The sequence below is a fragment of the Elephantulus edwardii genome, unplaced genomic scaffold, assembly GCF_000299155.1.
Source record: "Elephantulus edwardii isolate Elephantulus edwardi_28Jun2011 unplaced genomic scaffold, EleEdw1.0 scaffold00320, whole genome shotgun sequence".
Lineage (NCBI taxonomy): Eukaryota > Metazoa > Chordata > Mammalia > Macroscelidea > Macroscelididae > Elephantulus > Elephantulus edwardii.
The window spans coordinates 357,396-369,633 of NW_006400070.1; the positions used below are offsets into that span (position 1 = coordinate 357,396).

General features: G+C 36.5%; 1 protein-coding gene across 1 annotated transcript in view; it reads right to left on the bottom strand.

Annotated features, from left to right (window-relative positions):
- Window positions 1-12,238, bottom strand: part of IFT80 (intraflagellar transport 80 homolog (Chlamydomonas)) — a 202,906-nt gene that overhangs the window by 73,035 nt on the left and 117,633 nt on the right. The window contains exons 10-11 of the mRNA XM_006901333.1: window positions 10,249-10,323; window positions 2,847-3,010 (exon numbers count right to left, since the gene is read on the bottom strand). Coding sequence (XP_006901395.1) covers window positions 2,847-3,010; window positions 10,249-10,323 — 239 coding nt within the window. The remainder of the gene's footprint in view (window positions 1-2,846; window positions 3,011-10,248; window positions 10,324-12,238) is intronic.

Sequence of the window (12,238 nt, forward strand, 5' to 3'; positions counted from 1 at the left end):
ATGATATCTCATAGTTGTTTTAATTTGCATCTCTCTTAGGGCTAGGGATTTTGAGCATTTCTTCATGTGTTGGTTAGCCATCTGAATGTCGTCTTCGGTGAAGTGCCTGTTCATATCCTGTGCCCATTTTTCTATGATTTTCTGAGCATTATACTTTTAGTAAACCATATGATCTTAAGAGTTGAGGTCCCTGGCTGAATTCACAAAAGAAATGAAGTCGTAATAAGTAATGTTATCAGAAAAGCAAATATGCTGAGAAAATAGAAAAAGAAAACAATGTAACAGAATTTTTCATTTAATGGTAAAAATGAGAAAATTTTAGTTTCCATGTAAGTAAAAGCTTTTTATTGTAAGTAAACTGAGTTATTTTTATGGCTGTAAAAATCAATAACTTTCTTGTTAACAAAGGCCTTTTATCCTTTTCTTAGTGTCCATATTATAAGGATCTGGAACATTGGGATACATTTGTCTGCTTCTTTTCACAACTTTAAATGGACTCAACATATGTGAAGATGCGTCTATGTTTCAGTGTTAACATGCAACAGAAATTACCAAAAAGAACAATCAGCAAGGGGCTGAAAGAATTGCTTCTAAGTAAATATCCACTAACTTCCACTCCTTTACAAATAGACATTTGTTTCAAATAACCATTTACACTAAAGAAAACTCGAGCATAAAATGCATTTAGCTGGGAACAGGTATATTTTATGAAAGCCTTTATGTGGTATTAGATAACAAATACAGAGAAAACTCAAGGTGATTACTGGGATTTTAAAATTTATTGAAGACATAAATCTGTCTCCCAAGATATTATTGTTGTTGTTAAGTGTTGTTGAGTCGTAGATAACTCATAGCGACCCTATGAATGAAAAGACCGAAACATTTGTATCATTTACATCGTTTCTCCAAGTTTATAGAGTTTACGGAGGCAAGCTATTTTGGAAGTGGATCCCACTCCTGATTCCAAACTTGCTTCAATTGGGGAGCTCCACCAAACACTGTCCACCAAGGGACTTACTAGTAAGTAAGGTCTTACTAGTAATAATTTTATAGATACTTTAAAACAGACTGGGTAAGATTTTCTCTTATTTTCTATTAGCTTTTCTTGGACAAAAATGAAATTCATTAAAAAGAAAATGATTACCAAACACTGTCTCTAAGAAAAGGCCTAAGGCATGAAGACGTAAAGCAACTTCATTTAAAGGTGTATTTCCTACTAAAAGTTTTATTAAGGGGCAATGACATGGCAATGCTTTATTCTGAGTGGACTATGGAGTCCCAAAACACTTAATATATTTATAAATACTAGTACAGACCATTGTTGTTGTTATGTGCCGTCGAGTGGTTTGCGACTCATAGTGACCCTATGTACAACAGCCCTAAAACCCTGCTCTATCCTGTGCCAATCTCACTGCCTCTGACATACCCATCCCGATTACCCCAGTCACTGAATCAATCCACCTCATAGAGGGTCTTCCCCTCCTGCGCTGTCCCTCCACTCTGCCCAGCATGATGTCCCTCTCCAAAGACCTGTCTCTCCTTACAGCATGTCCAAAGTATGTCAGGCGAAGCCCCAGAATCCTCACCTCCAAGGGTAGTGCAGACTATATTTTATAAAAAATATAATTACTCATAACTATCATCTATTTCATTATAAATTTAAGGTATTACATTTAAAATATAGTTAAAAATAAAAGAGTACAGTAAAGCACAATATTTTCTATGTTCCAAATGAAGGAAAAGGGAATAGGAAAAATGACCAATACATTTAATGACTACCATTTTTGAAGACTTGCAGTCTTGAATTAATTCAAATAGGTACTAAATGTATAATTTACTCCTTACCATGGGACCTTGCTGTTGCGTTAATATCAATTTGTTCCATCAATTAGGAATAGTATTAAAAAAACAACAACAACTAGGCATACCCATCAACAAACGAATGGATAGAGAAGTGGTGGTATATTCCCACAACGGAATACTAGCTGCATTGAAAAACAAGGAACTCATGCAATATTATTCAAAATGGGTGACCCTGGAGAACATTATGTGGAGTGAAATATCTCAGTCACAAAAAGACAAATATTGAACAGGACCCCTGTTGTAAAACCGGGACTTACATCAGGGTTGAGGGAAGACTGAGAAAGAGGGGATAAAAAAAATGTATACTGCATTGAAACAGATGAAGGAAAGAACTGTTTAAAAGGGACATATTATTAGGTATTACTGTCAAGACAGGAGTCCAGAATGAAGGCTGCATAGTGGAGTGGACTTGGGGGGAGGGATTATATAATAATTTAAGAAATTTCTTTTACTTTTCAAGGAGAGAAGTGAATTGGGGGAGGGTGGGGGACAGGGAGAAAAGTGCAACAGTGAATGACTGGAAACCCTAAGCCTGTAAACTTTAATTAAAATTAATTTTTAAAAAATCTGAGGAAGATTCAGCAAGAACAAAAAAAAACCAAAAAAACAAAAACACCATGAAACTAGGTATAGTATGACAACTTTAGTTCTCTATTTATGTCTGAACAAGCTGTTACAGTTGTTGTTCATTGCCATCGAGCTGGAACAGGGTAATAGGTGAACCAGCCAGGGGGTTTTCAGAGGTAATAAACTGCACAAGAGATTGTTCAACTTTCTTTGTGGAGCAGCTGGTGGATTTAAACTGCCTGCTTTTGAAATTGGAAGTGTAATTCCCTATTTACTAGGCCATCAGAGGAGACTCATAATTCTTTCATATAAGAGTATATTAATAGATGAGAAACTATAAATTCATTTATAACATTTTTATATTGTTAGAAATTTTCTTTGAAATGTGAGATGGAAAATTATAAAAATGTACTTACTTTTTTCATCAGCTTTGTCTTTTATTGCTATGGTATCATTACTCAGAGACACTGTCTGTGCATTTAGAATATCTGTTCTCATTCCAGGAAATTTTGGAGAAGAAATAAAGCGCCCTTCATAAGAATATAAATAGACGCCAACACCATCTACAAGAAGAAAATGTCTAAAAAAAAATAGTCAAACAGGATTTGATTATATTTTTATGCTAGAGAACAATGTATTCTGTGGGGGAAAAAATCTGTCACACAATTAAGTCAGTAAGTAAATCAACCTCTATATCGTCTCTCTCTGTGTACGCTGGCTGTCACACTGCCCCTGAGCTAGACACATCCTCGCTACCCCTGCACTGGGAGTCTAAGGTTGTGAAGCTGGGGGAAGGGATGGCCTGTCTCTGTGTACCCTGTCACACTGTCCCTGAGCTGGATACACACTGCTGCCCCTGCACAGGGTGTCCAAGGTTTTGAAGCAATGTGAGAAGGGACGGCCCATCTCTCTATGTGTACACTATCATGCCACCACTGAACTGGACACAGCCTCGCTGCCCCTGCATGAGCTGTCCAAATTTGTGAAGCACAAGGGAAGGGATGGCCTATCTCTCTCTGTGTCTGCTGTCACTCTGTCCCTGAGCTGGACACAGCCTCACGCCCCCTGCACTGGATGCCCTAGGTTGTGAAGCATGTGGGATGAGACAACCTGTCTCTCTTCCTTAGAGCTGCTGGAAGATTTGAGTTGTCACATAGGCATTGCCTTTGTGTTAGCAACTTAACATCCTATAGTCTAGGCCACCAATGCTTCCTAAGTAGATATAGAAAGAATAAAAATACAAAAAACCTGAAAGTCAATATTGACTCTTAGATTGTCTTATAAGCTTCTGATTTTTGATGGAAGTAGGAGAAAATTTTACTTTCTTTACGCTTACCTACAATTTATTTCTCTTTCTAAAGAAGCACCTCTATACAAAGAGAATCTGAAAATTTTATGAATTATAATTCAGCTATTTTAATACCTGGTGATATTTATATCATGAAGTAGAAGTATATACCTCACAATTAAAGGTTAAATACTAGTTAAATACAGAACAATTAAAATTACTTAAAAATTAACACCAAAGGCAGTGTTTATTAAAATAAGATGCTTCTGACTTTAAAATCATATGATGATCATCAGTAATCAAATCAAAAGGACAAACTCGCTGTCAGTGAGCTGACTGTGGCAGACAGGAAGCCTGCCTTGTGACTTTGAGACTGTAAGTGCTGATGGGAGAAGACTGTCCATCTTTACACAGAGCTGCTGGTGGATTCAAACAGCAGAGATGTGTGGCCTTTGGATGGCAGCACTACAGACCATGCCACCAGAGTCCTTGATCATCCGGAAATGCATTTACATTTAAAAACACTTACTTTTTTTCTTTTTACAGCAGAGACTCTGGTTCATTTGCTGTGATGACCATTATAATGAAAGCATAGGGTTCTACATAGTATTTATTAAGTAAAAAATAGAAATATTTTATTGCTATCATTATTATTCTTTTCAAAATTTATGGACATTTAACAAAAGGATGTAAACAATATGGGAAATAACTCCTTCAATCCAACCTCCATAGAAGTAACTATGGAAAACAAAAAATATGGATATACTATATTAAGTCACTTTTGATGGATATATTAATTCCTGTTTTAGAGAATATTTATAATGTATATAAATATTTGTAATGTATATAAATTTACATCTACACATTTCTTTAGTAAAACGTCTAGATGTACAATACTGGATCAAAGAATACATATACTTACAAATTAATTTTTTTTTTAAGTTTTGTGTGTACCATCAAATCAGATCTGACAGGTACAGGAGGAGACTGCCTTCCTTCTCCAGCAGAGCATCTGGGGATTCAAACTGAGCACCTCTGGAATTGCAACGCAGCTTTTTGCCACTAGGCCACCAGAACCCCCATAAATTTTTATAACTATTACCAAACTACCACTTTAAAAGTTACTGATTTATAGACATGGTAATTCAATACTGATGAGTCTATTTCCCCAATGCTGAAGTCAGTATAGTTCTTAAAAATCTTATGTTAACGTCTTGGTGTCTACCACTGACTCTAAACACTTGTTTCAGCAATTGCTAGTTCTTATGGAAATGAATAGGTAATACATAAATAAATAGATGAAAAAATCAGTAAGTTATATTTAATGAATTAAAAATGTATACACTTCGATTTAAATACCTGTGATATTAACTGTGTCCTTGGAGTCCACAAATCATTAATGTAATCTGCTGCTAAAGATGAGTAATTTGAGTTTACCCAAAGATCCTATCTATACTACAGCATAAAGGACTAGAGAGCTACTTTTGAAAAATCTGTCATTAAAAATCCTACAGAATATTGTTTATCCAAAAGTTGATAAACAGTACTATAAGTACCAGGGGGACACTCATTCTTTGAAATAACCAACTATTTAAGATCAAAGGAAGCTCTGGCCCACAGCAAATTGGGCAGCTAACTGAAAGACACAGTCTCTTCCCTTTATAATTTCCTCCCTTTCCCATTGCCATCAAGTCAGAATCAACCCTCCAGAAGATTTTCAGGGGCTGTAAGCTGCAAAGGAGGAGACTGTACATCTTTCTATAATGGTTCAAACTTCCAGTCTTTGGGTTGGCAGAAGAAATCCTGAACCCCTAGAAAATGCAATGGAAGTTTGTTATGAGTCAGAACTGATTCCAGCGCAATGAGTTTGAATTTTTCCTATATGGTAAAAAAAAGCAGCAGTTGTCCAAGGAACAAGCCCTGATAGCAGGGTGTAGGGAAAGTGCAAATGTAGTGAAAATATTGTAATTACTGTTAAAAAACAAAATGTGTATGACTGGTTGAATGAAAAACCAATTTGCTTTGTAAACTGTCACTCAAATCACAATTAAAAGAAAAGGAAAAAGTCTCATGGAATACAGTTCTACTCTGACACACAGGGGACCAGCAGCTGGACTCCACCAGAAAACAACTGGTTACATAACTGAAGGACTTGGCCCTTGCGTGAATGTCCTGGTGTATGGAAACAATATCTGTTAATTGTAATAAAATGTTATCTCATATTTTCCCTTTGATTGTCAAAAATATTCTTCTTTCCAAAATGAGACACTGTTACTTTCAACCTCTGCTCTGTTTCAGGAAACAAACATTTATAAATATACATACAAGACCAATGATGCAAGCACTTGGGAAAATATTTTTATCTAATCATTTATGCCACTGATGTAAGCCTTTACTAAGAGCATATTCAATAAATATATTTCTAAATAATTTATAAATAAATTTGGAACATATCGGGCAAAAAGATTTCAGAAAATGTTTCAGATAGCTGACATCTTTTTTTTTTAAATTTAGTTTGTAGCTGACATCTTATAAATGGCAATAAAATGTCTTTTTGCTTTAAAAATTTATGTATAGTCATATATTTAAATTTCATTATAAGGATAGAAAATTTGATGTAACATTCTTGATCACTCAAGATTATCCATACGATGATCATAATCTTCAGCAGCTGTTTTAACTGACAGCTGTGGTACTCCTTAGAAGCTGCTACTTCATCAGAATAACCATCACACTCAGTTCCACAGTGGAAGCTTTTAGTTTTGTCTATACTTCTTTGCCAGGCAATCACTTTTCGTCCTGTCATTGTGCCAACCTCTAATAGTCCACTAGCACCATTCCGCTTCTGGCATGCTATTTATAAACCACTGTAGTCTAGAAAATCTGATAATAAACACTATTAAGAGCTGCTTCAGTGAAGAATAATATACATGGTTTTAGTGCAAGACTTTTATGGGTAGCTATTTTAGATAACTGTCGATTACATTTTCATACTTTATTTCAAATCTTCCTGGGTTATCGTTTTCTCAGTCTGCCCTCTGTGTAGTGGGGTATCACTGTTCTTGATGTGGAATTTTAATGGTGGTGGAAAATATACAATCCTGAGTTGTACTAGAACATGGAGAGGACAAAACAAAGGGAAGAGAAGCTAAAGTAAAAGAGATGAATAGAAGGTCTCAAAAGACAACTCAAGAAGACAAAACAAAGTATTAGAACAGAATGAGCAAGGAGCTGGGGTTAGAAAGTAAAAAAGGAAGAACATGCTTAAATTTCTCAAGTCTTTGGAAGAACTGAAAATGAAATTCAAGCCCTGAGTTGCAATATGGAAGGATTCTATGGGGGAAAGTTTGAATAATAATGAAGGATTCAAAGAAGATGGAAGGCACACACAGAGTTATTGTACCAGAAAGGGTGGGTTGACACTGAACCATTTCAGGAAGTAGCACATAATCAAGAGTCAGTGATCATGAAGGAAGAAGCTCAAGATGCACTGAGGGCATTGGTAAAACAATAAGGCCTTAGGAACAGACTGAACACATGTTTCAACAAACAGATGCAGCCCTATAGGTTCACTAGTCTATGCCAAGAAATTTGGAACCTGGTACCTGGTCAACTGAATGGAAGAGGTCCATATTTGTTCTCAATCCTCAAAAAAGGTGATCCAACATAATAAACAACATCATTAATATTATATGCTTAAGATTATTTTAAAACCTCTAGAACAGTGTATCTACAGGGAACTTCCGGAAACTCATGTTAGATTCAGAAGTCATGACATAGGGGATCTCACTGCTGAGGCCAGATGCATCTTGGCTGAAAGCAGAGAATACTAGAAGAATGTTTATTTGCATTTGGATTTTACTGTAAAAGCATATACTATACGAACAATAACAAATTATCGGTAACATTGAGTAGAAAAGACATCTCAGAAAATGTAATTGTGTTCATTCAAAACCTATACACAGACCAAGAACATACAAACAGAACAAGGGAACATTGCGTGGTTGAAAATCAGGAAACGTATGTGGTCAAGGTTGTATCCTTTCTTTACACCTATTTAGTCTGTATGCTGAGCAAATCTCAAGAAGCTGGACTTTATGAAGAGGAATGTGGCCTTGGGATTGGAAGAAGACTCATTAATAACTTGCGTTATACAGGTGACACAGCCTTGCTTGCCGAAGTTTGAAGACTTGAAGCACTTACTGCAGAAAATCAGAGACTAGAGCCTTCAGTAGGGAGTACATCTCAAAATCAAGAAAACAAAAAACCCCTTACTACTAAACCAAAAGGCAACATAATGATGGAAAAAAAGATTGAAGTTATCAATTATTTAATTTTACTGAGATTCACAATCAACACCCATGGCAACAGCAGTCAAAAAAATCAAAAGATGCGCTATCCTGGGGAAAATCTGCTGCTAAGGACTTCTCCAACATGCTAACGAGCAAGAAGGTCAGTTTAAAGTCTAAGGTGTGTCTACTCTAAGCCATGGCATTTTCCATTATTTCCCATGCATCTGAAAGTTGGACAATGAATAAGCAGGCCTGAAGCAGCAATGTTTGAGCTGCAGTGTTAAAGAGTACTGAATATTCCATGGAGTGCCAAAAGAATAAACAAGTCAAGTTGGTGGAAGTACAAACTGGGTGCTCCTTAGAGGCAAGGACGATGAAACTTAGTCCATAGACTTCGAGCATATTGTTGGAAGGGGTCAGTCCTTAGAAAATGACACCATGCTGGAAAGGGTGGAGGATCAGTGAAAGAAAGACCCTCAGCAAGATAGACTAACACAGTGACTTTAACAGTGACCCTCAGCAAGATAGACTAACACAGTGACTTTAACAGTGGGCTCCAGCATATCAGAGATTGTGAGGGTGGCACAGGATAGGGCAAGGTTCAGATCTGTTGTGCATAAGGTCACTATTATTCATAGTGGATCTGATGAAACCTAACACAATAGCAATTTTATTACAGCTAACTGATTTGAAGTCTTTTCGTTTTATGTTAAGAATAAACAGACTTGAATTTGTTGCCATCAAGTCACAACTGAGGCACAGCTGACCCCACAAGGCTGTACCACACAGGCAGGGATTGACCACCTTTCTCTGGTGGAGCCACAGGTGGATGAGAACCAGCAGAAGGATGCCACCTTTTGGTCAGCAGTACAAACCCCAATGGAGTATTACAACTATTACAATGGAGTAGGGCACCAGAGCTTACATTCTGAAGGGTTTTGTAGAGAATACCATTTTTCACACTTCTGATCACATCTTAATAGTGGATCATTAAATGAATGAGCTTAACAAGTATTTAAAAACAAAATCTAGAAAAAACGGGATAGAAAATAGTGAGATCTTGAGACTAGTTAAGGTTAATAAACCTGCTGCTTGCTATTGAACTGGCAGTAACTCCTGACAACTGTCTGAGAAGGAACCATGGCCTAGTCCCATGTCATCTTCACAACTGTTGGTACCCACGGTTGCAGCTATCACAGATTTCAAGTGGCTTCCAATCTAAGAGCGTCACCTTCTAGCATGGCACTAGACAGTATTCTGTCTAGGATTTTCATTGGATAATTTTCAAAAGTAGACTACCAGGCCTTTCACCCCATTCTGTCTTAGTTTGGAAGTTCCACTCTTCCGTGGAGGAGTCATTCCATGGGGAATGCTGCTGGGATTTACTGGAAATAACACCAAGTGGCATAGCCTTCAGCATTAATATCAACATGCAAGCTACCACTGAACAAAAAACTGGCATATTAGCAGTGAGAAAAAAATTCATAATTATTTGCCTGTTTTACACTTCATGCTCTCATATAATCACACTCTCTTTGTAATGAGTTCATTCTTATTTTAAAAGAAATACTTTTATTTCTATTTAAATTTATAATATAGTAGATGTATAGGGATGATAGAAAGAGAACTGATGCCTTTGAGCTGTGGTGCTGGAGAAGGGTATTGACTGCTAGGAGAACAAACAAGTTTGTCTTGGAGGGGGTGAAGCCAGAATACTCCTTGGAGTCAAGGTTTCTGAAGCTTCATCTGACATACTCTGGACATGTTATAAGGAGGGACTGGTCCTTGGAGAGGAACATCATGTTTGGGAGAGTGGAGGGACGGTGCAGGAGAGGAAGACCCTCAATGAAATGGATCGATTCTGTTACTGGAGTGGTAGGAATGGATAGAATGGCATTTAGGGCTCTTGTATACAGGGTTGCTATGAGTCGCAAGTGACTCGATGGCACATAACAAAAACAACAACATGGTAGATGTATATTCAGACACAGAGACAGAGCATATATATAATCCTCAAAAATATTTCAACAATATAAAGAAATTTTGAGATTAAAAAATTCAAAACTACAGATTTAAGAGGGTTTTATCATCCTTTGTTTTAAACAATATTATATTAAAACAAGATGATTTAAAATTACTAGTATACCATCTCATATAATACTGGTTTTGAAAAGATACTTAGTATGAGTAGAGATATTTTGCTTCAAATACAATAGCCAACCATAATAAACACACTACCTTTCTGCCTGGAGAATGAGACTAACAGTTCCTTCTTTGAGATCAAATACAAGTGGTGTGTTCCAATTCTTCGTCCTAAAAAGACAAAGAAAACCTTTTTTTAGCATTTTAAATACCAAACACCTTCTAGTAAGTAGAGAGGTATTCATTTTCAATAGTGATTTCAATTACACAGCAACTTTGTACATGTCTCTATTAAAGCTCTGCCTCATCACTCCATAATCATTCACTTTTAGATCTATACCAGCAATTATAAAGTTGAAGCTCTATCTTCCAGCACTTAGCACATAGTAAGTAATCAATAAATGTTCATGGTTGGTATCATAATATGTGAGTTGAGAAATCCCAAGAATAAGGCCCAATTATGTCATATATAAGCTATGTGAATTAGGACAAGCCATTTATGTGTCTCACATGAAAAAGGAGAAGTTTGACATAGTGAAAAAAGAATGGGCTTTTGACTAGACAGATCTGGATTAGAAAATTGGTCTCATCATCTGTTTACAGTATGATCATAGCAAGCTTAAGTTGTTAAGTGTGAAGCATCAATTTATTAGTAAAATGAGAATAATGATTATTTCTATTAAAGGTCTGACAAGCTGTTCCTTATATAGCAAGTACATGACAAACAGAACCTGTAACAACAGTAACATGAATGTGATTGTTTTTCTATAGACTTCCCAGTGTTATTGCTGGACTTAAATAATAAAACTTCTGAGAAGCATTTTGTAACTACCATATATACATATTTAAGTTGTGACCATGCTTTTTCTATAAAGGATTAATAAATGAACACAAAACACCTCCTTGTGATGATATAGCTGAGTCACTGCCCTTGAGTTGGGACTGACTCACAGCTGACCCTTCAAGAAGCTCAGGAGGAGCGTGTCCATTTTTCTTCTGAGAAGCCAAGTCTCTAGAGGAGCACTGATGTGTTCAAACAGCCCAAAAGGTAGTGTAACCTTAGGATTAATTACCATTGCATGTTCCTACAGACTGTTCCTTTTTTGTTGTTATAGGGTAAAATGATTCAAAGATTGCAATGGGTGGAGAGAACATTTACAAATTTAAAAATATTTTCCAAAATAATCACACTTTAAAACAATTTTTACAATACCTATATATTCTTAGGGCTCTCTGATGGCCTAGTAGTAAGGAGCTGCAGTGTCATCCCAAAGTCACACAGTGCGAATCTACCTGATGCTCTGTGGGAGAAAGATGGGCAATTTCCTCCTCTGTGATTTACTACCTCTGAAAAAACCACTCACTGGAGGGTCAGCTCTAAGATGGTTCCAACTTGACAGAACTCAACAACAATCTGTTCTGAGGGAGCTCTGGTTATGCACAGGGAACAGTGATGTTACCCAAGAGGTGGTATCTCCCTGCTCGTTCAAAGCTACCAGGAGCTTTGAGTTGGTTCTGACTCGGCAGCAATGAAGGAGAAAGACATTGGGAAGACAGAGCTGGTGGCCAAGTCCATACAGAATTACACTGTTAACCCAAAGGCTGCACCTGTCCAATGGTTCAAATCCATCAGCTCTAAGAGAAAGAGATGGATGATCTCCTCCCTTGTGATTCACAACCTCAGAAGCCCAACCAAGAGTCAGCTGTGGGTCTGTTCCCACTTGACGGGAATGAATGAGTGATATATTCTGAATTCTTCAATTAATATTTGCATAGAACAGACTCTTTAAATCAAACTAAATTTCATATTAAGATCAAGTAGACTGAGAGGGTAAGGAAAGAATAGGCAAACTGGTAGGAAATTCACTATGGATAATTTATCATTTGATACTCCTTTTAATAACAAAACACAGGCAAAGAACAACAATAGTAAATTAGTAATGATAATTAATATAAGATTCACATAGAAAAGAATATATTTTTGTACTTCAGGGAAACAATTCCATCATGCTTTATTAGAATTACACTTCACTCTTGGTCAAGAAAGCAATTATATGATAGTAACATATTATATTAAATATAAATA